At 37.2% G+C, this 27,869-nt stretch overlaps 1 protein-coding gene across 2 annotated transcripts; it reads right to left on the bottom strand.

The window, feature by feature from the left end:
- Positions 1-61: 61 nt before the first annotated feature.
- On the bottom strand, positions 62-27,869 carry LOC149812604 (uncharacterized). Of its 2 annotated transcripts, none has more exons than XM_089992174.1 (14): positions 26,427-27,869; positions 23,790-23,875; positions 23,578-23,681; positions 23,272-23,398; positions 23,099-23,193; positions 21,079-21,202; positions 2,618-2,698; positions 2,301-2,399; positions 1,962-2,147; positions 1,663-1,744; positions 1,443-1,522; positions 1,248-1,325; positions 508-654; positions 62-429 (listed from the first exon to the last, which is right to left on the bottom strand). In XM_089992174.1, the coding sequence occupies exons 2-14, from the start codon at positions 23,799-23,801 to the stop codon at positions 235-237; spliced, it is 1,410 nt and encodes a 469-aa protein (XP_089848300.1). In that variant the 5' UTR covers positions 23,802-23,875; positions 26,427-27,869; the 3' UTR covers positions 62-234. The 2 variants fall into 2 exon arrangements, with proteins under 2 accessions (XP_089848300.1, XP_089848299.1); XM_089992173.1 differs by having other exon boundaries at positions 23,794-23,875.

Genomic DNA, 27,869 nt, shown 5'->3' with positions numbered 1-27,869 from the left:
CAAGTGAAATAGCAAAGATAGAAGTAAAAGCAATAAAAAGAAAAACGATCAGTACTAAAGCTAGTGAAAACCAATTTTCTCACACCTTGAAGGAATTGTTATATAAGAACAGACAACACCACTATTGTGGAATAATTGACAAACAGATTCCCGACACTAGGGAGAACATTGTTACACGACTATTCCAGTGTACATGGCATGACCACCTTTGGCTTGCCTAAAATACTGGGTTGATCACGAAGAACGATGCCTTCTATGGTACATGCGTGTGAATATACATGACTTCAACCGCTGGCTAAGAGACTCCGATTTCTCAAGCTTTTCACGATTGGGCTTCTTTGGTATAGAAGAGTCTTTTTGTTTATTTGAATGCAATTCAGATCTGCCTTGGAACTTACGGAGAGGAGTTGCAAGTGCCCTTAAAACAGCCTGTACAGCTTTTCTCATTTTAATATTATGAAATAAAGAAGAAACGAAGATACTGAACAGAGTGAGATGAAATAGAACCTGGTGTCTACGGTAGGTACTCCTAGTGCAATCTGCAGAAGAGGACTCCTCGTCACTTATTCCACCTAGAGAGGAGCACCGGCCCCAGCTCTCATGATTTGAACTAGAGTAGGAGCAGCATTCTTCCTCCTGCCTGTTTGCCTTTTCCTGAAAAATTGGAAGTTTGTAACAGATCTCAGAACCCTACACAATCTATTGGGAAGTCATCATGATTAGTATGCAAGAGTTTAAGAAATCTCCAGTTTTTCCTTATCGAGGGTTGGCCATAGCATGCATTTTAAGCATGGAAGCTAATAGGTAAACAACAAAATGCTCAAGAATCGAACTTTTAAGCCAAGCACGACACATGAAATATAAACTGAGAGCACTAAATATGAATTACAAGTATACTTTATTCTCTGAATGTAGCATTTGTTATCTTTTACAGATCACAGTAATGGAATTCAGCTCAAATATACATTGGGTTAATTTTGGGAGAATAAATTCCATTTATTTCTTCTACCCAGTTATATATAACTTGATTCTAGATTAAATCTTGGAAAAGAAGGAAGTTAGTATGAAATTGCTTAAGAGATAAAAGAAATCCTTGGTAAAATCAAGGGATTTAAGATTCTCATCAACCAATAACTATAGCAGGCTGTGCAAATTTTGGGATATAAGGACAAAACTTCCCAGTTTAAAAGTCATAAACCCAAAAATTCAATGTAAATTCATCTCCCATGCAAGTTAAACAAACTTACCTGTAACTGCAGCTCCTTGTTGCCATCATTTCCATCCATTTCAAGAACCATATTGTCTTTTTCAAGCAATGATGCAATCTGAAAAAGGATAGAATAACACTTACTCTTAATATATATATATATATATATATATATATATACCAACAATTCCTGGAGGAAAAAAAAGGTATAACTCAAAAGATCATTACCCCTTACCCTGCCTGTGGTTCTCGGTGTAAAAGCTCCAATCTCAGAAAGCAATTCACCAACTGACTTTGTATGACTATGAGTATGAACTGCAGATTATATGTTAGTCAATGGTTGGACTTGGAGGGCCAAAGAAAAGGAACACAACCAATTCAATAAACTACAAGATCAGCATACCAATTCCCTGATAAACAATCTAGAGACTCATTAAATTGAACGGTTATCTTACCATCAGAGAAGGGTGCAGAAGATGAGCTTGCTGAATCAGCTTCCACCATCCGAAGGCCAGCAATGATTTCATACAACAAGCTCTGTAAGATGTTCAATGACCCATACCATATTTAAGTCCAATGAAGGAAAAACAGTATATGCAGCAGAAGCACAAACTATTCCATTATGTTAACTTTTCTGACCAACATAAAAGATATTTTTGTATCCAGATAGCTAGATGAACACATTATGCCTTTGTGATTGATCAACTCAAATAAATGAAATTGATTAAAACCTTGTTATGGTTAGAAAATGTACCTCTTCCACGCCAGCACCAACTTTCAAATCCCCCAACTTATGATATTTCTCAAGCTTACTTGATTCTGATGAAAGAATTTGAGGGGGATGAAGAACATTGTAGAAGAATATGGAGACAGAATCATAATAAAACTGTGGCCGAGGAGAGTTGTGATCACCCTCGAATTTGATTATATTTTTATCTCCCTGCAGAATATTCATTAGTTAAACGCAAAATCCTACGAAAATTTCTCACAAAATTGAAGTGCATCACAGATAAAAGTTTCCAATTCAAGAATGTGTAAAAGCCTGTGGTGCTACATGAAAGGCCAAACAGACTTGTTTTTTATAAGAACATACTGCATAGGATTTGAAAATGATATCGGAATGACGTGGCTGAATGAATGCATCCCCAGATGCATGACCAAACAAAGCTGGTATAAAAGTCTTAGGTGCAATCTGTATCACAAGCAAAGAAATCGTAAACATTTGAGGAAATAAGCAACACAACTCAAAGAAGGAAAAGAGTAATAGCTTCAAACCAACATCATTCAAAGGGATGCACAAAGTGGCTAAGTAAATCAGGTACCACAAACAGCATCCAACAGAAATGATGATAATAGACACCACATTACTCTAAGGGAAAATCTCGAGTATGTAGCTTCAATTCAACAAACCTGAGCCGCATTGAGATCCATAATGTCAAACTTGGCCTTTTTCTGAATGATATGCCTCATGTATTGAAGAGCCATTTTGACCTGAAGGTCAAAAAAGTCAGATGCTGAAGTTGAACGAGACAAAAAAGAGGATAGGCAGATAGAAATGCTGTTCACAAATGATCTATGAGAAAACACACACAGACAGAGGTGATCCTGTATAATCTATATAGCGTCTACAGGTTTATATTGGGTAATACCAAACGCCAATCCTATATCATAATAGTAGGTTAAGATTTGCATGAAGTTAGATATTTTTGGCACATCCTTTTAAAAAATGTACATTAAGAATATATCATGATACCATCCAAAAGTATCATTTTTGCAATATTTCAAAATTTTTAGAGAATAAAACCTCTTAGTTCTTTATATTTTATATTTTTTGATGCCTTTCTACTATTTTATATTTTGCATGACAGACATGCTACATATCATATGTGCTATCCAAAAAATATGCCTAGGAAGATTCCTTTCTGAACCAATAACATGCATGCTGGTAAATGTGTATGCCTTCAAAAATCTAAGACATCCCTAAATTTATTGATTTACTTTTTTTTCTTGGATAAATGGGGAAAAACACCTCACTCATGTTAGAAAATAATACATATATATACTCTTCTTAATACAAGAGTATGTATATGTATAAGTTGTTAAAATATGATGTATATTTATATATATATCTATATACATAGATTACGACACATACACATATATATAATATATATATGTCTATGTGTCTATCTATATATATAAATATATATATATTTATTTTGTAAAACCCGATAGGGGTATTTCTGTAATTTCACCCTGTACACGCATATCTTTGATATGCTTTTCTCCTTTTCTTTTTCCTTTATTCTTTTTCTCTTTTTTTTGCTTTTTTCTTTTTTGTTTTTATTCACTTGAGAGGGGTCCACATAGAGTCGTTGGACCCCTCCAACGGTCATAAATATGACCGTTGGAGGGGCTCCAACGACTCTATGGGAGCCCCTCCTTGGGTCCCTTGCTGTGTATAAATAAGGGGCTCAGCCCCATGTATTTGCTAAGCTTCTCTTGAAGCATTCTATGAAGTGAGATATATTTTTTTATCTTCTTTTTGTGCTTGACCACTTTTGTGGTTTATTTTGCCCTTGAGTGGCATCTTGTGTATGTGCGTGCTTTCGTGCTTTCGCTTGGAGACGTTGCTCTTTTCATTTGGCACTTCATTACATGGTATCAAAGCCTTGGCTAAGAAGACTTCATTGGATCCTCCATTGACAAGTAATACCTCTCCACTCTCTTGTCTTATAAATTTTTCTTCTAATGGCCAACAAAGATGCAAAAATCGATCTCTCATTCAAATTGGATGGGACCAATTATCGCATGTGGGCGGCCGCTATGGAGAATAATCTCAAAGGTAAAAGGCTTTGGGGATATGTATGTGGAACCATTCCGGAACCACAACTAAAGTTAACTAAATTTGAAGGAGGTGAAGAAAAAGCCTTGAATGAAGAAGAAAAAGAAAAGGCTATTCTTGATTACTCTTCTAAAATGGAAGATTGGGAAAGTGAACATGCTAAAATCTTGGCATGGTTCATGAATAACGTCGAATTGAAGATTTGTGCAAATCTTGCAAAATTCAAGAAGGCTAATGAAACATGGTTTTTCATGAAAGGTATGTACACTCAAAGAGACCTTGCTAGGCCCTTTTTTCTTCAAGAAAAGGTAAGAGCTACTAAGCAAGGTGATATGAGCATTAAGGACTATTATAGTGCCCTATCCTCTTTATGGGATGAACTTGTCCTTCTCGAACCGCAATGTGAAGGAAGTGCTATTGCTATGAGACAAGAGCAAATGGAAAAAGAGAGGTTCTTTCAATTTATTCATGGGCTTCGTCCCGAATTTGAACAACTTAGAGGATCTCTACTTCATAGAGCCTCTACTCCTCTAAGCGATATTTTGGCCGATTTATGTCAAGAAGAAACCTGTTTGGCCTTGAAAAGGGATGTTGATGAAGTACATGCCGTGTCTAGACCTGGCAACAATGTAAGATCATATAAACCACCACATTTTTGGAAGAATAATGGTGGAGGAAGGAAAATCATTTGTCATAATTGTAATGAATCGGGCCATATTCGTCCCGATTGCCCTAAATTCAAGAAGAAGGTAGCTTCCGTGGGAGAAACTCCTCCAATCATCAATGAAGATTCAAAGAAGGATGGTGACATAAAGGATTCCATCGCTCATCTAACCGAAACTCTTCAACAATTTATGAAGATGAACGCCTCTACATCATCATCCTCACCTTCCACTTCCGGTGCCGCCATTTCTTCATTCCCAGGTATGTCTTCTTGGATTCTTGATTCGGGTGCCTCTTTCCATATGACTCCAAATGCATCACTTTTGTCAAAACCAAGTCTCAATAAATTTAAATCATATGTATCCACCGCCGATGGAACTTCTTTAAATGTTGAGGGTATTGGAAACCTTGAGAAAATTTATGACCAAAACAAAGAATTTTTTGTTCCCAAAATCCGAATCATCCCAAAACTTAATCTAAATTTTTTCTCCGTCTCTCAAATTACCGATTTTGAATGTAATGTCTCTTTTTCACCAACCCATTGCTATGTGCAGGATCTTCGGTCCGGGAAGCGGATTGGGCAAGGCCATAGAAGAGGGGACCTTTACTATATGGATTTTTTGTCTTAGCCATCCAAATCATTTTGTAATCATGTTCAATCCAAAGATATTGAGACTTGGCATAGGAGACTTGGGCACCCTAGTATTTCTAAATTGTACCTTTTTCCATTTTTGGAAAAATTTTGTAATACAAATACTTTTACTTGTAATGATTGTATTCTTGGGAAAATTCACTCTCTTCCATATTCTCATAGCAATTTTGTGTCAAAAAGGCCTTTTGAACTTGTGCATTCCGATGTATGGGGACTGGCACCCGTTATGTCCAAAGGAGGCTTCTCTTACTACAACAACAACAACAACAACAACTACGCCTTCATCCCAAAACAATTGGGGTCAGCGATATGAACCAAAAAAGAAATTCATTTTGGGTCTTCCACATGAATCATTTTCCTCCAATCATTTCTATCCAACGCCATGTCCTCGGTGAGGTTCAAAGCATTCATATCCTTTCCTATCATCTCCATCCAAGTCTTCCTAGGCCTACCCCGACCTCTTTTAACTAATATATTTTCCCATTTCTCCAACCTTCTAACTGGAGCATCATTAGGCCTTCGCCGAATATGTCCAAACCACCGTAAACGATTCTCTCGCATCTTATTTTCAATGAGTGCAACACCTACCTTCTTACGTATCTCTTCGTTCCGAATCTTATCTTTTATTGTATTTCCACACATCCATCTAAGCATCTGCATCTCAGCTACACTCATTTTTTGAATATGATGTCTCTTGGCAGCCCAACATTCCGTACCATATAGTAAAGCGGGTCTAATAGTCGTCCGATAAAACTTTCCCTTCAACCGCAATGGCATTCTACGATCGCACAGCACTCCAGTAGCACTTTTCCATTTCATCCACCCAACCTTTATCCTATGATTTACATCTCCATCAATTTCTCCATACTTTTGAATGATGGATCCCAAATATTTGAAATAATCATTCACCGGTATATCTTGCTCACCAAGCTTCACTACACTCCCATCACTACTTCGTTGCTTACTAAACCGACATTCCATATATTCAGTCTTACTCTTACTCAACTTAAAACCTCTAGCTTCCAATGTCTGTCTCCATAATTCTAACTTAGCATTAACCCCAGCTCTAGACTCATCAATCAAAACAATATCATCAGCAAACAACATACACCACGGTACATTTTCTTGAATTGATCTCGTAAGCTCATCCATCACTATCGCAAATAGGAAAGGGCTTAAAGCAGATCCTTGATGTAACCCAACCGTTATCGAAAAATTGGTTGTCACCCCTCCACAAGTGCGGACATTGGTTACTACTCCTTCATACATATCTTTAATTATACTAATGTACTTGAGAGAAACACCTTTCTTCATCATTGTCCACCAAAGAACGTCCCTAGGTACTCTATTGTATGCCTTCTCTAAATCAATAAAAACCATATGCAAATCTTTGTTCCTCTCTCTATATCTTTCAATAAGTTGTCTAAGAAGATGTATAGCTTCCATAGTTGATCTTCCAGGCATAAAACCAAATTGATTCTCCGATATCATGACAACCTTCCTCAACCTAGACTCAATCACCCTCTCCCAAAGTTTCATAGTATGACTCATGAGTTTTATACCACGATAGTTTGTGCAATCTTGTATATCACCCTTATTCTTATATAAAGGCACCAAAGTACTCTTCCTCCACTCATTAGGCATCTTATTTGTTCGCCAAATCAAGTTAAAAAGATTTGTCAACCATTCTAAACCTTTCTCTCCCAAGCATTTCCAAGCCTCGATAGGTATACCATCTGGGCCAACTGCCCTTCTTGATTTCATTTTCTTCAAAGCCTCTGCAATTTCTTTCTTTTGAATCTTGCGCATGAAGTCACGATTTATCTCATGAAAAGGAATGGAGAAGTCTCCAAGATCTTGAGCATGACTATCATTAAATAGCTTATCAACATAATCTTTCCATCTCTCCTTAATCTCCTCATCTTTGACTAAAACCCTTTGCGTTTCATCTTTGATACATCTAACCATACCCAAATCCTTCGATTTCCTATCTCTCATCTTTGCAAGCCTATAAATATCCTTCTCGCCTTCTTTGGTATCCAACTTGTCATAAACCTCCTTATATACCTTAGCCCTCGCGTTTCGAACAACTTTTTTAGCTTCCTTCTTTGCTATCATATACTTCTCCAAATTCTCATTATCACGACTATTACTTAGATTTCTATAACACTCTCTTTTAACCTTAATAGCTAATTTGACATCCTCGTTCCACCATGATGTATCCTTACCTAGTGGTGCACCGCCTTTAGACTCACCCAATACCTCCTTAGCTACTTTTCTCATACCACCCGCTATCTTATTCCACATTGATTCTGAATCCTCCTCGAGACACCAATCAACTTCCTTAACTACCTGCTCTACAAACATTCCTTGTTTAGCTCCTTTCAGTGCCCACCACTTAATTCTAGAATCTATCCTATGTCTATCCCTTTTGCGACATTGTCTAATTCTAAGATCTAAAATTAAGACTCTATGTTGTGTAGCTACACTTTCTCCTGGTATAACCTTACAATCGATGCAACAACCCCTATCTCTCTTTCTAAGTAGGAAAAAATCTATCTGACTCGTATTAACCCCACTTTTAAATGTTACTAGGTGAGACTCCCTCTTCCTAAACCAAGTGTTTGCTAAGATCATATCATAGGACAAACAAAAATCTAAAATCCTTTCTCCACTTTCATTTCTTTCTCCTATACCATAGCCTCCATGGATATTCTCAAATCCCTCCCTACTAATGCCTACATGTCCATTAAGGTCACCGCCGATGAAAAGCTTTTCTCCATAAGATGTCTCTTGTACTACTCCATCTAAATCTTCCCAAAATTGATGCTTAATGGAATCATCTAAACCTACTTGAGGTGCATAAACACTAATAATATTAATAATATCCGTACCTAATACTAATTTAATAAGTAAAATTCTATCACCCTTCCTACGGACCTCAACTACATTATCTATAAACTGACGACTCATAACAATCCCTACTCCATTCTTATTCCTATTTATTCCTGTATACCAAATCTTATATCCCCAAGGTTCTATCACTTTAGCTTTCTCACCTACCCATTTGGTCTCTTGAAGACATAAAATATCAATCTTTCTCCTACACATAACATCTACTAACTCTACCAACTTACCAGTTAAAGACCCTATGTTCCAAGTGACTAACCTAATTTTATGGTCTTGGACTAACTTCTTTACCCCCACCCGTCCAACAAAGTGAGGGAACCCTTGCCTATTTGACACCACACCCGGGCGCCGGTGTGACGCGTCGCTTCTGGGCGACGACCTAGCAACCCTTGCACATTTATCACTGCCTCCAGGCCTAGAGAGTACAGCGCGTCGCTCAGTAGGGAACGTCCCAACGAAATTCTCATATTGGTTCATTTTCATAGGATATGACAAAGTTTTTATGCTGGCTGTCACAGGCCTACCGCAACCCTCCTCCTTTATCCGGGCTTGGGACCGGCAGTGTATAACTACACAGGCGGAGTTAGGAGGCTTCTCTTACTATGTTTCTTTTATTGATGATTTTACTAGATACACATGGGTTTATATTATCAAGAATAAATCCGATGTCTTCACCAATTTTAAAGAGTTTCACGCTCTTGTTCAAAACCAATTCCAACACAATATAGCCATTTTTAGATCTGAATCCGGAGGGGAATACATGTCTAAAGACTTCCAAAATTATTTAAAACAAATGGAATTTTGCACCAACGATCTTGTCCTAAAACTCCGCAACAAAATGGTCTTGCGGAAAGGAAACATAGGCATTCAATTGAAACCACAAGAACTCTTCTTGTGTCTAAATGTGTTCCTAAAAACTTTTGGGCCGAAGCTCTTCTTACCGCAACATATCTTGTGAATCGTATGCCCTCTTCCTCTTTGAAAAATGTTTCGCCCTTTGAAAAATTATTTAAAATTACTCCCGATTTTAATAGACTAAGAATCTTTGGATGCAAATGTTTTGTACTTAGTCTAGGACAAGATAAGTTGTTACCTAAAGCTATTGAATGTGTGTTCATTGGCTATGGTGAGAATCAAAAAGGCTATAGATGTTATGATATTCGAAACAATAAATTATATGTGTCGAGAAATGTAAACTTTATTGAAGAACAAAATGGTTTTGATATCCACACATCTAAGGAAGACATCGATTATTCTTTTCTATTTGACTTAGCTCCTAGAATTGAGTCTCCTGAGGCTATTTCTTGTGATACTAGTTGTGATGGGATTTCACATTATAATGATATACAACAACATGATAATACATCCCAAAATGAAAACCTTAATGATATAAATGTCTATACCTGGCGGATAGGAAATGAACATCAACCTGCTATTGACAGATACTCTCAAGACTTTTCTTTAGAAGAATCTACTGACAACCATCTACCTAGGAGATCTTCTCGTACCAGTAGGCCACCACAAAAGTTTGTGTCCTATGAATCTTTTTCTCCGAATTATAGGACTTGTCTTATGTTAATACATTAGTATCACGAACCTTCCTCTTTTAAGGAAGCTAAAGATCACCCACATTGGATTGAAGCCATGAAAATCGAATTAGAGGCTCTTAACAAGGCCCAAACCTGGAGCATTATTCCTCAACCTTTAGGGAAGAAGGCAATTGGGTGTAGATGGGTATATAAAGTCAAAACTAAATGTGATGGGTCTCTTGAAAGATACAAAGCTCGTTTGGTAGCAAAAGGCTATGCCCAAGAATATGGGATTGATTATGAAGAAACCTTTGCTCCCGTGGCCAGAATGACTAGTGTACGAACCTTAATTGCCTTAGCATTCATCAAACAATGGCCTATATACCAACTTGATGTTAAAAATGCTTTCTTAAATGGAACTTTATGTGAAGAAGTTCTTATGGATCCTCCGCCGGGTCTTGAAATTGGGAAAGGCAATATTCTAAAATTAAACAAAGCTCTTTATGGGTTAAAACAAGCGCCAAAAGCTTGGTATGATCTTTTTAGCAAAGTAGTTCTTGATAATGGTTTCTCCTCATGTTACACTGATACTGCTTTGTTTGTTAAATCCTCTAATGAATACATAACCATTTTGTTATTATATGTTGATGATATGATTATCACAGGTAATGATAAGAAAGGTATTGATTTTATTAAAAATATTCTTAAGAAAAATTTTGATATGTCTGATCTGGGTTTTTTGAGGTATTTCTTAGGAATTGAAGTTGCATACTCCCCCAAGGGGTATGTCCTATCTCAGATGAAGCTTGCCTCTGATATTATTGCTAGGTCTGGGCTAACAGATGACAAAAGGGTGGAGACTCCAGAAGTGATCAATGCCAAGATGAGAGCCAATGATGGCACTCCTTTAGCAGATCCCACGCCTTATCGTCAATTGATTGGATCCTTAACATATTTATCTATTACCAGGCCTGACATTTCCCATGCTGTTCATAGTGCAAGCCAATTTCAGACTGCTCCTACCACCACTCACATGGCAGCAGTAATGAGGATTATCAGATATCTAAAAGATTTCATAACTAAGGGAGTATTCTTATCATCTTCTTCACCTCTTACTTTACTTGCGTATACTGACTCTGATTGGGGGGGTAACCCCGATGATCGTATTTCGACCACAGGTTATTGTGTGTTTCTTGGGGAGTCACTTATCTCCTGGAGGTGTAAAAAACAGCGTAAAGTTTCTCTCTCATCTACTGAAGCCGAATATCGGGCGATGGCCACTACCACAACTGAGATTATATGGTTAAGAAGCTTACTTAAAGATATGGGTGTCTCATTCTCAACTCCCTCAAAGCTATGCTGTGACAACAAGAGCTCCATTTATATCGCTAGCAATCACACTTTTCACGAACGAACGAAGCATATTGAGATGGACTGTCATTATGTTCGAGACGAGTTTTTACGAAGCACCATTCAACTTCCATATGTTCCTACCGAATATCAGTTGGCGGACTTCTTCACCAAAGCTTTGCCTTCGCCTCGCTTCTACTTCCTCCTTAGCAAACTCTCGGTGATCTCACCATGTGTTTGAGGGGGGTGTTAAAATATGATGTATATTTATATATATATCTATATACATAGATTACGACACATACACATATATATAATATATATATGTCTATGTGTCTATCTATATATATAAATATATATATATTTATTTTGTAAAACCCGATAGGGGTATTTCTGTAATTTCACCCTGTACACGCATATCTTTGATATGCTTTTCTCCTTTTCTTTTTCCTTTATTCTTTTTCTTTTTTTTTTTTTTGCTTTTTTCTTTTTTGTTTTTATTCACTTGAGAGGGGTCCACATAGAGTCGTTGGACCCCTCCAACGGTCATAAATATGACCGTTGGAGGGGCTCCAACGACTCTATGGGAGCCCCTCCTTGGGTCCCTTGCTGTGTATAAATCAGAGTTACCGGAAGCGCCTAGCTAAAAGGGGAAGCGCGCTTCCCCGAAGCGCGCTTCGGAAGCGCGAAACGTCGCGCTTCCGAAGCGTGGGGGGAAGCGTCCCCCTTTTTTGGGAAGCGCGCTTCCCTTTAATGGGGGACGCGTTTCCCTTTAATGGGGGACGCGCTTCCCTTTAATGGGAAGCGCGCTTCCCCCACGCTTCCCCAACGCTTCCCCCACGCTTCCCCCTCGCTTCCCCCCACGCTTCCCCCACGCTTCCCCCTCGCTTCCCCTGTATTTTTATCTTTACTTATTAAATTAGTATTAGGTACGGATATTATTAATATTATTAGTGTTTATGCACCTCAAGTAGGTTTAGATGATTCCATTAAGCATCAATTTTGGGAAGATTTAGATGGAGTAGTACAAGAGACATCTTATGGAGAAAAGCTTTTCATCGGCGGTGACCTTAATGGACATGTAGGCATTAGTAGGGATGGATTTGAGAATATCCATGGAGGCTATGGTATAGGAGAAAGAAATGAAAGTGGAGAAAGGATTTTAGATTTTTGTTTGTCCTATGATATGATCTTAGCAAACACTTGGTTTAGGAAGAGGGAGTCTCACCTAGTAACATTTAAAAGTGGGGTTAATACGAGTCAGATAGATTTTTTCCTACTTAGAAAGAGAGATAGGGGTTGTTGCATCGATTGTAAGGTTATACCAGGAGAAAGTGTAGCTACACAACATAGAGTCTTAATTTTAGATCTTAGAATTAGACAATGCCGCAAAAGGGATAGACATAGGATAGATCCTAGAATTAAGTGGTGGGCACTGAAAGGAGCTAAACAAGGAATGTTTGTAGAGCAGGTAGTTAAGGAAGTTGATTGGTGTCTCGAGGAGGATTCAGAATCAATGTGGAATAAGATAGCGGGTGGTATGAGAAAAGTAGCTAAGGAGGTATTGGGTGAGTCTAAAGGCGGTGCACCACTAGGTAAGGATACATCATGGTGGAACGAGGATGTCAAATTAGCTATTAAGGTTAAAAGAGAGTGTTATAGAAATCTAAGTAAGAGTCGTGATAATGAGAATTTGGAGAAGTATATGATAGCAAAGAAGGAAGCTAAAAAAGTTGTTCGAAACGCGAGGGCTAAGGTATATAAGGAGGTTTATGACAAGTTGGATACCAAAGAAGGCGAGAAGGATATTTATAGGCTTGCAAAGATGAGAGATAGGAAATCGAAGGATTTGGGTATGGTTAGATGTATCAAAGATGAAACGCAAAGGGTTTTAGTCAAATATGAGGAGATTAAGGAGAGATGGAAAGATTATTTTGATAAGCTATTTAATGATAGTCATGCTCAAGATCTTGGAGACTTCTCCATTCCTTTTCATGAGATAAATCGTGACTTCATGCGCAAGATTCAAAAGAAAGAAATTGCAGAGGCTTTGAAGAAAATGAAATCAAGAAGGGCAGTTGGCCCAGATGGTATACCTATCGAGGCTTGGAAATGCTTGGGAGAGAAAGGTTTAGAATGGTTGACAAATCTTTTTAACTTGATTTGGCGAACAAATAAGATGCCTAATGAGTGGAGGAAGAGTACTTTGGTGCCTTTATATAAGAATAAGGGTGATATACAAGATTGCACAAACTATCGTGGTATAAAACTCATGAGTCATACTATGAAACTTTGGGAGAGGGTGATTGAGTCTAGGTTGAGGAAGGTTGTCATGATATCGGAGAATCAATTTGGTTTTATGCCTGGAAGATCAACTATGGAAGCTATACATCTTCTTAGACAACTTATTGAAAGATATAGAGAGAGGAACAAAGATTTGCATATGGTTTTTATTGATTTAGAGAAGGCATACGATAGAGTACCTAGGGACGTTCTCTGGTGGACAATGATGAAGAAAGGTGTTTCTCTCAAGTACATTAGTATAATTAAAGATATGTATGAAGGAGTAGTAACCAATGTCCGCACTTGTGGAGGGGTGACAACCAATTTCCCGATAACGGTTGGGTTACATCAAGGATCTGCTTTAAGCCCTTTCCTATTTGCGATAGTGATGGATGAGCTTACGAGATCAATTCAAGAAAATGTACCGTGGTGTATGTTGTTTGCTGATGATATTGTTTTGATTGATGAGTCTAGAGCTGGGGTTAATGCTAAGTTAGAATTATGGAGACAGACATTGGAAGCTAGAGGTTTTAAGTTGAGTAAGAGTAAGACTGAATATATGGAATGTCGGTTTAGTAAGCAACGAAGTAGTGATGGGAGTGTAGTGAAGCTTGGTGAGCAAGATATACCGGTGAATGATTATTTCAAATATTTGGGATCCATCATTCAAAAGTATGGAGAAATTGATGGAGATGTAAATCATAGGATAAAGGTTGGGTGGATGAAATGGAAAAGTGCTACTGGAGTGCTGTGCGATCGTAGAATGCCATTGCGGTTGAAGGGAAAGTTTTATAGGACGACTATTAGACCCGCTTTACTATATGGTACGGAATGTTGGGCTGCCAAGAGACATCATATTCAAAAAATGAGTGTAGCTGAGATGCGGATGCTTAGATGGATGTGTGGAAATACAATAAAAGATAAGATTCGGAACGAAGAGATACGTAAGAAGGTAGGTGTTGCACCCATTGAAAATAAGATGCGAGAGAATCGTTTACGGTGGTTTGGACATATTCGGCGAAGGCCTAATGATGCTCCAGTTAGAAGGTTGGAGAAATGGGAAAATATATTAGTTAAAAGAGGTCGGGGTAGGCCTAGGAAGACTTGGATGGAGATGATAGGAAAGGATATGAATGCTTTGAACCTCACCGAGGACATGGCGTTGGATAGAAATGATTGGAGGAAAAGGATTCATGTGGAAGACCCAAAATGAATTTCTTTTTTGGTTCATATCGCTGACCCCAATTGTTTTGGGATGAAGGCGTAGTTGTTGTTGTTGTTGTATTTTTTTCGCTTCCCCCTCGCTTCCGAGACGCTTCCTGGGTCGCTTCCGAGACGCTTCCTAGGTCGCTTCCGAGACGCTTCCCGAATCGCTCCTAAGTGGTCCCACGCTTCCCCGCTTCCTAAAATTTTGAAAGTGCCTCGCTTCCCGCTCTCGCTTCCCGTATCGCTTCCCGCTCCCGCTTCCTCAACTGGCAACCATGGTATAAATAAGGGGCTCAGCCCCATGTATTTGCTAAGCTTCTCTTGAAGCATTCTATGAAGTGAGATATATTTTTTTATCTTCTTTTTGTGCTTGACCACTTTTGTGGTTTATTTTGCCCTTGAGTGGCATCTTGTGTATGTGCGTGCTTCCGTGCTTTCGCTTGGAGACGTTGCTCTTTTCATTTGGCACTTCATTTATATATATATATAAATACGTATTTAAAGTACATATGTATATATTTGTAATCTTTTTCCTTTTCTTTATTTTTTACTTTCTTTTTACTTATTATGTCTGTCCGTTAATGACAGACTGTGTACAGCTAACACAGTCTGCCAAACAGTAAGAGATGTTGGGACTGTATTAGAGCCATTGAGTACAGCCCAACGACTCCCTCTCTTTGGTTTACCTCTATAAATAAAGGCTTCAGCCCATTGTAAATGTAATAAAATAAAGGGCTTTTACTCCTTTATGTTCATTAATGAAATAGTGCATTTGAAGCACTTTTTCTCAGGTTTGTGGTGTGAATACTTGAATGCTACTTTATGTGTATGCCTGTGAATGTTTGAAGTATAAGTTAGTTGAAAACTTGATTGCATGTTAGGCTCTTTACATGGTATCAGAGCGGGGTTTATGATCAACGGTACATTGGCGGGCTACCTCGTAAAGCATGCTTACTCTACTTCGTAGTGGTGATTCCTTTTTCTTCTCTAATTCACCATGGGTGAATCTTTTCCACACAATACAAGCAATTTTCACTTTATTCCGCCATTCAAACTTGAAGGAAGCAACTATAACATTTGGGAGGGACACTTGGAGATGTTCATCAAAGGTCAAGGTTCGTGGGGATTCATAAGAGGTATTATTCTTGAACCCTGAAAATGGGGTTGAGACTAGTTTTGAAGAAAGAAACAAAGTCATGGAAGAATACTATAAAAAATTGGATGAATGAGAAATGGGAAACGCAAGAATTCTTTCATGGATGCTAAGTAAAGTTGAGACAAAAATTGCCTCAAATCTATTATGCTACAAAAAGGCAAATGAAGCGTGGGAATATCTTAAAGGTATTTTATCGAAAAAGATATGGCTCACAAATATTATCTCCAAGAAAATGTTAGAAATATCAAACAAGGAGATAAAAATGTAAGAGATTACTTTATGGAATTATCTTCTATTTGGACCCAACTTGCCCAATTTGAACCCAAATGAGAAGGTAAGTATAAAGAAATGTGAAGAATTTAAGTTGAAGAAGATAAACTCTTCGCCTTCCTCTATGGTTTGAGACCCGAATTTGAACAAACAAGGGTCTCCTTGATATCATCTTCATCACCTCCTCCTATTCATGAGATTCTCACTAAACTTAGTGGAGAAGAAACTAGGCTAAACATGAGTAAAAATGTTAGTGTTCTTACTACCTCTAACAATGGTAAAAAATGGGGTTGCACTCTTGCCGCATCAAAACCAGAACATTACATTAAGCCATATAAACCACCTCACTTTAATCGGAATAGAGGAGAATAAAAAATCATTTGTCATAACTGTAATGAGCCCGGTCACATTAGGCCTCAATGTCTTAAATACAAATACAGGCCTAAAGAAAAACGTGTTGCCGCTGCATCATCAAAACAAGATGAGGAGACTTTGAATCTCAAGGACCTCACCAAATCCTTATCTCAACTAACGGAGGCATTGCAACCATTGCTTAAAGGATCTACCTCAGGAGCAGCCATTGCATCATCTTCCACTCTTAGTATGTGCTCTTGGCTCCATGATTCAGGAGCTTCTTTTCATATGCCTCCACATAAATCTATATTATCCGAATGTCAATCTAATTCAAAAACATCATTTGTTTCCACTGCTGATGGTACTGCCTTAGAAATAGAAGGTATTGAAACATTTTAAAAAAAATTGTCAAAACATAGCAAATTTTATATTCCAAAAATAAGATTTATATTCATCTTAACCTACTTTCAGTTTCACAAATCTCAGATCATGGATGTGATGTCATTTTCTCATCAAAAAAATATTGGGTGCAGGACCGCCAGTCCGAAAAATTGATTGAGGAAGGTTCTAGGCAAAGAGATCTCTATTATATGGATTTTCTTTGTATTCCAAAGGAATCATTTTGTAACATTGCCCAAACAAAAGATATATGGACTTGCCATCATAGACTTGGACATCCAAATATAAAGAAATAAAATTTTGTACCTGTTACCAAGAATATTTGTAAAGAAAATTTTGAATGTAAAGAATGTTTACTTGGTAAAATGACAGCCTTGCCTTATTGTCAAAGAGCCCTTTATTCTTCAATGCCTTTTGAATTAGTTCATTCACATGTGTGGGGTCCTACACCCATAGCATTTAAAGGAGAATTCTCCTACTATGTTGTGTTTATCGATGATTTCATTAGATATTGTTGGATTTACTTTCTTAAATTTAAATCTGATGTATTCGCAATATTCAAAACATTCCATAACATGATTAAAAATCAATTTGAAAGTAAACTCAAAATCCTCTGAACCGACTCTGAAGGAGAATATTTGTCAAATGAATTTAAACAATTTTTAGAAAATGAAGAAATTCTACATCAAAGATCGTGTCCTAGAACTTCACAACAAAACGAAATTTCAAAAAGAAAACACAGACGCATTATAGAAACTACAAAGACTCTTCTTATTGCTAAAAATGTTCCAAAAAATCTTTGGGCCGAAGTTGCGTTAACATCAGTATATCTTATAAATAAGAAGCCTTCAAAAACATTGTTCAATGAAATTTCTTTTTGAAAAATTATTTAAATATGAACCTGACTATCAAAGACTGAGAATCTTTGGTTGCAAATGTTATATTTTAAATGATAAAGAAGATAAACTAGCCTCTAAGGCTATTCCCTATGCGTTCATTGGTTATTCTGAAACACAAAAAAGATTTAAATGTTATGATATAAAAAATGATAAACTTATCGTCTCAAGAAATGTTAATTTTGTTAAAATGAAAGTGGATTTGAAGGAAACATGTCGCAAGACGTAAATTCTGATTACTCATTCTTGTTTAAACTGTTGTCTAATGATGAAATATTTGTGTAGAACCTCCTATTGAGAATATAACAACAGCTGAACCAATAGTATACACTAGGAGGAATCGAAATGCAACCAATGAAGATGAAAATTAAAGTAATCATGAAGCACTAGAAATATTGTCAGAATAAACGACTATTCGTAGATCTGAACGAACCTCAAGGATCCCAAATAAATTTGTGTCTTATGACTCATTCTCCCCTAAACATAGAGTTTGTCTTATAGTTATTCTTTCTTACTTTGAACCCTCATATTACAATGAAGCAAAAAATTTACTCGAGTGGATAAAAGCTATGCATATAGAATTAGATGTTCTTAAAGAAGCTAATACTTGGAAAATTCTAAATTTACCCATCGGAAAGAATACCATAGGTTGTAGATGGGTTTTTAAGGTAAAAACCAAAAGTGATGGATCCTTGGAAAGACATAAAGTCAGGCTAGTTGCCAAAGGATATTTTTAAGAAAACGAAGTTGATTACGAAGAAACTTTTGCTCCTATTGCCAGGATGACAACAGTTCGGATGCTTGTAGCTATTTCAGCTATTAAAAATGAAATATATTTCAAATGGATGTTAAAAACGCTTTTTTGAATGAAAATCTTAATGAGGAAGTATACATGGATGTTCCACCGGGATTGATAATCCCTTCAGGTAAAGTGCTTAAATTTAAAAAGGCATTGTATGGCCTCAAACAAGCACTTAAAGCTTGGTTTGATACTTTTAACAATGTTATTACAAGATATGGTTTTAAACCATGCTATACTGATACAACTTTATTTATCAAGAATTCTTCTACGGGTATTATAATTTTACTTTTGGATGTTGATGATATTTGATTACAGGTAGAGTGACAAAGAAGGAATCAAGAAAGTAAAACAGTTTTTGAAAATTTCTTTTGAAATGACAGATCTTGGATTCCTAACATACTTTCTTAGAATAGAAGTATCCTACTCTAACAGAGGATACATATTGTCACAAACAAAGTTTGTTTCTAATATTATTAATAGGTCAGGACTATCAGATGATAAAGTTGTTGACACCCCAGAGATATTTGGAATGAAGATACGAGTCGATGATGGAGTTCCCTTGGACAACCCAACCCCCTTCAGACACCTCGTGGGATCTCTTATGTATCTAAGTATTACAAGACCTGACATAGCTCATGTTGTACATATAGCCAGCCAATTTCAACATGCTCCAACATCAGCTCATATGAGTGCAGTCATGAGAATCATTAAATATGTCAGAAGTACAATAAATAAGAAAGTTTTTCTATTTTCTTCTTCCTCAGATCTTATTTCATACTTTGATGTTGATTGGGGAGGAGATCCAAATAATAGACATTCAACAACTGGTTTTTGTGTGTTTCTAGGTGAATCATTTATTTAATGGAGATGCAAGAAACAACAAAAGGTGTCACTATCATCTACAAAAGTGGAATATAGAGCAATGACAATTACTACCATAAAAATCGTGTAGCTCAAACAACTAATTTCAGATATGGGAATTCATCTTCAGAATCCAACAAGATTATGCTATGATAATAAGAGCTCCATATACATTGCTCGAAATCATACATTTCATGAAAGAACTAAGCACATAGAGATGGATTGTCATTTTGTTCGTGAAGAATATTTAAAGAAGACTATTGATCTTCTTTATGTAACATCATAATATCAACTTGCGGATTTCTTCACCTAGGCACTGTGCTCACCAAGATTCAACTTTTTACTTGACAAACTTTCGGTGATTTCACCATAAGTTTGAGGGAGACTGTTAGAAAATAATACATATATGTATATACTTGAATATATATATATATATACATATATATACTCTTCTTAATACAAGAGTATGTATATATATATACATATTTAAAGTACATACATATATATTTGTAATCTTTTTCCTTTTCTTTATTTTTTACTTTTTACTTTATTTTTCTGTTTCTTTTTACTTATTATGGCTGTCAGTTAATGACAGATTGTGAACAGCTGACACATACTGTGTACAGCTAACACAGCCTGCCAAACAGTAAGAGATGTTAGAGTCGTTGGGTACAGCCCAACGACTCCCTCTTTTTGGTTTACCGCTATAAATAAGGGCTTCAGCCCATTGTAAATGTAATAAAATAAAGGTTTTTTACTCCCTTATGTTCATTAATGAAATAGTGCATTTGAAGCACTTTTTCTCACGTTTGTGGTGTGAATACTTGAATGCTACTTTGTGCTGGCATATGCCTGTGAATGTTTGAAGTATCAAGTTAGTTGGAAACTTGATTGCATGTTAGGCTCTTTACAACTCAATCATGAGCTAGTTGGTGTAAAAACCCCAGGCCTCACTTGCCCACCAGGAGGTACACCTAGCTTCGGCCTCACAACAAGGGATGTGCATCCCTAGGTGTCAAACTCGTGACATCTACAGCTTGGTGGTGTTCACAAGTCGCCCCTACCAGATGAGTGGAGCCCTCTGGGCTCAAGAATACATTTCTATTATGCCTGTTGTCCTACTGCTCCTTACAGAAGTCCATAATTCTCCATTTACATCCACATGAAAGAGTATGCTTTGCAAAACTCCTTGTAAAGGATAACAATTGCTTTTTCTAGACATAATAATAAGAAAAAATCATCACATAGTGTTACACAAGGTTTGCCACAGCTCTATAAAAAAAAATGCTTCAACTGTATCTTGCATCCTCAATGACTGCTAAAAAAGCATAGCAGTCCAATATCTTGAGGGGAGGTTTGACTACCAACCCAAATCCAAAGTCTCAGCAAATGTTGGATTTAGAATCCAAAGGGAGGTCTGGCACTGTTTCAAACACCAAAACTCTAAAACTTGAATTTCTAAGACTCAAACAGGCCAGAATTTGAGGCTTTTAAGCCCAACCATGGCGGTCAGACTTAAATCTCAGGATTTGAGGCCAGTGCATTTTTTTTCTAACAGATTTGAGATCTAAGAATTTTAGACTTGTGGATGAATCAGAGATTCAGAGGTAACCAAATGCCCCCTTGCCCTTGAAGTCATACAAATCTAGAGTGATTAGTAGAAAAAATATATGGAAGATGAAAGAAAGCTCATACCGTGAATTTTGGAAGCCGTATTTTATAAACATCTACAAGCTCCATCATCAAATCAAATAAGTTAGAGAAAGCACTATCCAACACCATTCCAGCAATGGAGGGGTCGTCTGCTCCATAGAGAAGGCTGCAACAAAATTAAAAGTGTGAAGCACTAAATATAGAAGAGTAAGCTCCACTATCACTTTTTTTGGTACTGGATGTTCAAATACACTAGCCTTTCTTAATCATTAACTTTTTCAACTTTTTAGGATTTTGATTCATGCTAGATTCAATGTTTTAAAATAGCTGGCAAGTGGCAACATGTACTAGATTTAATACTGTCAGATGTCAAATGCCAATTGATATGTAATCTGTTGAGAGTTTCTACTGTTCTCATTAGATGATGACTGATGAGACATTTTTTATAACTTGAAAACTAGCTTCTAATGCACATTGATTTTATTCATTTTATAAGAAAAAGAAAAAAGAAAGAGGTGATAAGTGGTCAGTGTGAAGCACAAGCTTTAAAGCATGAAGAAAGAGGCACTGGGATGAATTGAACCAACACCAACCCTACAAAAGTTGAGGCAAACCAAATTATAGTTGCACTAGTAAGCACAATTGTAAGCTGCCCAGAAAATATTTCTAGCTGATTATTTTATATAATTTATGGTAATTTAATCAGGAAACATTGACAGAATGAACTTCTTGAAAAATGAAAACTAATTGTGTCAATATCACAGGTAGAATCCATTTCTTGAAAAATTAGCTTGGATTCAATTGCTTTCATACATCTTCATTTAATCGAGTTAGATTTTTGTGGTCACTTGCATAAATCAGAAAATCGCCTCACATGGTGACTTATAGACTAACAAGAAGAATGGTATCCAAGCCATGAAGTAAAAACATTAAGAAAAGGAAGCATCCTTCACGAAACCTAGGGTTTTAAACTTAGGGTACATTTGGATGATAAAAAAAAGTAAAAAAGTCACATTGTTCCGGTTTTTGTCATTCCAACTATTTGTGTACTACCAAATACCAAAAAAAAGTTCCAGATTTTCATCAAATCTAGGGAGCGGTTACATGAAACCAAGTGTGCAAAATTTCCAAGATTCTTAACATTTCTACTAATAGAAGATTCAAAATTCCACATTTCTCAAATATCAGCTTTGGAAAATTCCTGTTTTTCTTTTTCTCGACAAGCTACCTCGCTTGCTCTCTACCATATTTTAACCCCTTCCAATTTGCAAAGTAACAAAGGCTAACGCTTGATCACCTATCCCACCCCGGCCAGGCAAGTAGATACTCTTATCACCTGACCTACTCATGATCAAGCGGGAGCTATGCTCTAAACTATACAAGCTAAAAGAGAACTTATGCTCAAGCAGCCGAGGCTTAACTCACCTACAGCCCCACCACGAGGAAACTACTTAAATTGTGATTTTCTAAGAGGAGCAAGCTTTTGGTAATTCTCGATCTAATGTTGAGAATCATACAGGGTCATTTCCCCCTCTTCCCCCAATATCCCATACAGACAAACTGGCAGAAATTTGAAACTAGAGATATGAAATTCTTGAAGATGATTGATACATTTGGTGTACATAACTTGAAATGGGTGTGATTTCATCATGTGAAATTTGTGAACTGTCCACACATAGGTATAGCCCTGTGTGCATGCTTGCTTGAATCTTTTAATACTAATATGTGATCACTGTTTCTTGGATGCTTGTACAATATGAAACTATGGCCTCATTTGCATTATTAAGAAATTCATAAAATTGACTCAGATCATGAAATAAATTTTTATTTTTTAAATTAACATAGCCAGCAAGAACTAGACTTAGTCTAGGGCCCTAGCCCAGACCAGGCAAAACGAGACCATTGCATAGGTCACACCTAGCACTTTGATAACCTTAACAATAAGGTACTTGGTAATACAACATATTTTGAATGGCAACCCATTGTTGTATCCATTCCAGAATGAAGATAAGTTGAAGCATGTTCAAGAAATAAACATCTCCACAATTCATCTATTAAATACCTTGTAACAGCACCCATTGATCGGCCCCACAACCCTATGCAGGAAACTTCCTTCTTGTTTCGTAGGTAAGATACTACAACTTTCAGGTCATCTTTCTGAAAGTTAACACAAAATTTTGCAATTAGCAAAGACACAGACTTGGCCAGATAGGTTAATAACAAAAGATCTTGTACCTCATGCCAGCCAAGGCTAACATATTCACCATCGGACAACCCTGAACCAGAAAAATCAAGAGTAAAAAGAGTGATATTTGAAGGAAGTAGGATCACAGCTGCTTCATTTGCATCTGCTCTACAGCCACTGCAGTTAACATAAACAAAAAGAAAGAAATTAATCACATCAAGTGATCTTTTTTCTTCCAAAATTTCAAGCATTAGTAGAAAATGACAAATATATGCAACAGAACAAATAATTATTTTTTTATATATCAGCACATGTAAATGTAACATGAGAAGCAAACTATAAGAATAACAACAAACCTATTCCCATGGCAGTAAATAACACAAGGAAGAGGGGTATTTTCAGGTAGTGGTGAGGGAACATAATGGCTGCACTGTAATGTATGGCCTCTTCCATTTCTGAGCTGTTAAGTTTCAGAAAAAATTACTAATTAAACATAATTGGATCTTGGAGATACCACGATTAAATAAGCACAAATAGAACAGCAATATTCATTTTTTTATTTCCATACTTGCCTCAACATCTTCACGCTTGAACTTCCTTCCTCCAAGAGTGAATTCGGTCTCCCATAAATACTGATCTGGGTTATACTCTGCCCTGTAATTCGGCCAGATCAAAGAGTTCATACAAAGGAAAACAAGTTGCTAAGATTTCAACTCTAGCATAATCCCATATCACATATATGTGTGTGTAAACATGTCAGTAATCCCAGCTACACATGTACAGGTGTGTGTGTGCGTACACGTGTTTGGACATATATTCACCAAAACCTTTTGTTGCATGAAGACCATGGGAGCATGACACATTAAACATCACCAACAAAGGAAACTCAGTAAATTTACAAAGAAAGCACATAAAAGATGTTTTTCATTCTAAAACACAAGTAGTAAATTTGCCTTTGATCTCATTACTTAAACATCCTAATGCTGACAATTAATGTATGGAACCACCACAGAATTTCCAAATTTGTTCAATGAAAAAGATGTAGTGGTCCTTCCTTAAAAGCACATGTATAATTTTCTATATGTCTAAACATGCATGTGCATTCATGAAAATATCCTCAGGAACACTAAGAACTGCAAACTCAAAAAACGTATTACACAGTGATTCTAATACCAGTATAGTGTTGGTTTCCTTTTTTAAAAAATGTCATTTGATTAACTTGACTAATACTTGTTTTCAACTCTAGGATTGCTCTTGAAAGCTCATATAGGAAAGTGTTAATGATTGATGTTGTACAATAATTTCTGCTCTTGAAAGCTCATATAGGAAAGTGTTAATGATTGATATTGTACAATAATTTCTGCTGATTATGTTAAGAATGTATGGAGGAGCATTTTTGTGCCATCACAATTCTTTCATACTTCATTGCGTATACATGGCATTTATGTGTGTTCTCATCCATTCATAAACATATATATTTAGAGGAATTTCCCACAAGTATTTAGTCAACAGGTGATTTAATTGCCAAGGATTCTGATTTTGGATGTCTGCACCATCTCACAGATCCTATTTTTGGATAGATTCACTATCTTGAAGTTAAAGATCCTCAAAGTGTCCAAACTCCATATTCTAAACTCCCTCTCAGAAACCATAGACTTTGTGAAGCAATTATTCGAGTTGGATACCCAAGATGGCATAAGAAATCTACTTCCAATGGAATTCCAACTTGGTGTATCCCAGAACACAATTAATGGGATTTGCTCCTCCAGATTAATGTGAGTTTGACTTATGCAACTTGAATAATGTTGATCTGTAAGGGTATGTCAACCAAATGGATGCCTGAAGGTTCTGCTGCCAATAGGTGTTTACTTAACTAGCATTTTGACATAAATGTGCCCCTTTCAACCATTCCCTGGTAAAAAGAACAATTTCCCTTCCAGTTTAGGATAGAAAATCCTGCATCTTTGTGACATAATAATAGGAGTGGAAACCAAAACGTAGGCCAGGTAGGCAAGCTTATCTAAACTTATCCAAATGAAATCCAAGAAATACAGGCTGCATCTTTTCCAAGGCTAATTTGTGGCTAATTTGTGTGCATCTATTAGCAGCATAATCCTCTTAACTCACACAAGTTATGCTTGTGAAATCTATGCACCTGGTGCATAGTAATTTTTCTCTTATAAAATATCAGCCACTAGCATGTTGCCCCAGTGCCCAATGTGCTATGGTAAATGTAAGCTAAACCCTATGAGTAACTGAATTGCACAGCTACCTCCACTAATGTGGCAACTCACAGGTGTTCAAAATTTTTCACATGATAACCAAACCCGATCTCGTCAATATTACCAACCAAAAGTGTGTTAGTTGCAAGTTCAGATAACACGAAAGAAAATGCAGTAAAAAAGAGCATTATTTTTATTTTTTATTGAGACAACACGGTGTATCTTAAACTAGTGAAGACCGATGTCAGTCCCAAAGAAGGGAAGACAACAGACCATTCTAGGCAAAAATCCAGGCCCAGAAAGCTTTTATTTGATTCCAACCCAAGTTTCTGACTAACCACTCAAATCTTGAAGGAGTGTGTTGCAAAACAGGATGGCTCAGTCAGAAGTTTATAGATATCTTTTGTATCAACACGTTGGGACCGTCTTTGGCTTCAGCAAGCCTCAGCATGGCTCATACTTGACTCCTCAAACCACTTTGCTATATTCTGCCTATTTAGTTGATGAAATGAACCTAGGAATGCCTGAACTCAATGCAATTGAAGCCCATAAACCAATATCACATACTTCATGGCCGTGAGTTTAGAGATGGACTAAACAATCCTTCTAAGCAGTAAATAAAGCTCATGGCTAATGATGAATTGCCACAAACCTGATAAGGCGAAGGCGGAGCACGCTGGACAGTTGGCACTAATGGGCTATTAGGTAATGAAATGTCAACAATTTCATTGCAGGGCAAACTGGAGGCCTAAAGGCCACGGCAGATAAATTTAACTCCAATAGTTGAACAAATTAATCGAACTCATTCAAGGGTGGTGCAAAAAGCTTCAGCAGTTCCTTGAATTCAAACTCATAGTTCATTACCTCGGACAACTTACAAGTCAAAGCAACCCAATTTCAACAATGGTAGACTCGTTTCTACTCGCAAAACTAATTCCGAAATAAATGATGCCAAAACCCCACAGTAGTAATAAAGAGCGTACCTTGGAGGCCGAATCACAAAATTGATGAACTGTTCAATCATCCTCCTCCTCTATACACCACAAAGCTTCCTTGCCTTGTGCAGCAACAAGGACACCGATTCTTCTCGCAATATGTCACAACTCAAACCTTCATATTACCGGATCTATTATGTGAAACCCACATAAACTGAACGGATGTGGTAAAAGACTAAAAACTTCAGCCTTTCAACGCCCCCATATTTGAAACTCAGAAATCACAAAAAACACAGCAAGCCACAAAATATCTAATGCAGGATGCCTCAAAATCTAGATAATTTCCTTAATGACCTTTCGCCAATCGCACTACACTTCAAAACTCCACTATCAATAGAAGTCTTTGCTTTGAGCAGAAGCCCAAGTCAGCCTACCATCCACAGGACACAAGTTCCCCCCAACTATCGAACCAAAACACCACAAATCACCAGATATCCCGAGACCGTTCGCAGTGAAGACTTCAAAATTCTCAAGCAAAATCTTGACTTCTAGTCCTGCACGCCCTTTCCATAACCAAAACTCACAAATTGACCACAAACTCGTCCAAACAGAAACGCAAAATCCTCGGTACGCATGTTCGACCATTCATCCCGGTAATCTCGGAGAGACAACTAATCCACCGAGAAAACAGTTATTAGTTCTTACCCCATTTCTAACCCCCGCAAACCAAACGAAAAACCTACTAGATCCCAAAAATCAGCTATTTTCACACAAGTACCTCCCAGAATTCCAAAAAAAACGTAAAAATCGCTACAGAAACCCGAAATCCTCACTGCAGCGAACTCCGGGGCCCTAGAAATCAAAAGCATCACCCGATTCCCAGCTACTTACCTACTCAAAATCGACCAGTAAAACCTTCACAGGAAGTCGGAAGAAACCACAAGCCCGAGCTAAAATACCTCGGAAACGAGCTCTCGAAATCCTAGAATTTCAATCGCCCACAGTTTTCCAGATCCCGAACTGCGCAGAAACTGCGGGACTCGGCGTCTCGAGACGGAGGACTTAGAAAACCACGAGGGAATATCCCGAAAACCTTTCCGATTTCCGGATATTGAAAACCCGAGATTTTCAACAACGAGCTCGGAATCGTAAGAAAAAGGGAAGAAGAAGAATAAGAAGGAAAAAAGGAAAAACACTAAAAAATGCGGGTACGGTGAAAAGGAAGCAAAGGGGACGAGAGAAAGAAACGATTTGGAGGGAGAAAGAGACAGAGAGAAACAGACGATTCTTGTGATGGGCAAACGAAAGAGGGAGGGAAAATAAAATAACTGACAAAAAAATAAAAAAGGAAATGGATTTTATAACGTCGATTGGAGGCGAAGATTACGGAGACAATCAGAAGAGCACCAGCAACCCAAAAAAAAGAAAAATTATTAGAAAAAACAAGAACGAAATGAAGGAGGGAGAGACGGGAATCGAACTCGAGAGGTC

This window comes from Nuphar pumila, chromosome 16, assembly GCF_984573655.1.
Source record: "Nuphar pumila chromosome 16, dmNupPumi1.hap1.1, whole genome shotgun sequence".
NCBI classification, from domain to species: domain Eukaryota; kingdom Viridiplantae; phylum Streptophyta; class Magnoliopsida; order Nymphaeales; family Nymphaeaceae; genus Nuphar; species Nuphar pumila.
The sequence above is the reverse complement of the archived record's forward strand: the minus strand, read 5'-3'. Positions and strand labels throughout refer to the sequence as shown.

Excerpts from the sequence above, each read along its gene's own strand:
- LOC149812604 (XM_089992173.1), bottom strand. The coding sequence starts at position 26,467 with ATGATTGAACAGTTCATCAATTTTGTGATTCGGCCTCCAAG. Across the intron at positions 23,194-23,271 it reads TTAGCCTTGGCTGGCATGAG|AAAGATGACCTGAAAGTTGT; the intron begins GTACAAGATCTT and ends GTTAACTTTCAG. Across the intron at positions 655-1,247 it reads ACAAGGAGCTGCAGTTACAG|GAAAAGGCAAACAGGCAGGA; the intron begins GTAAGTTTGTTT and ends CCAATTTTTCAG.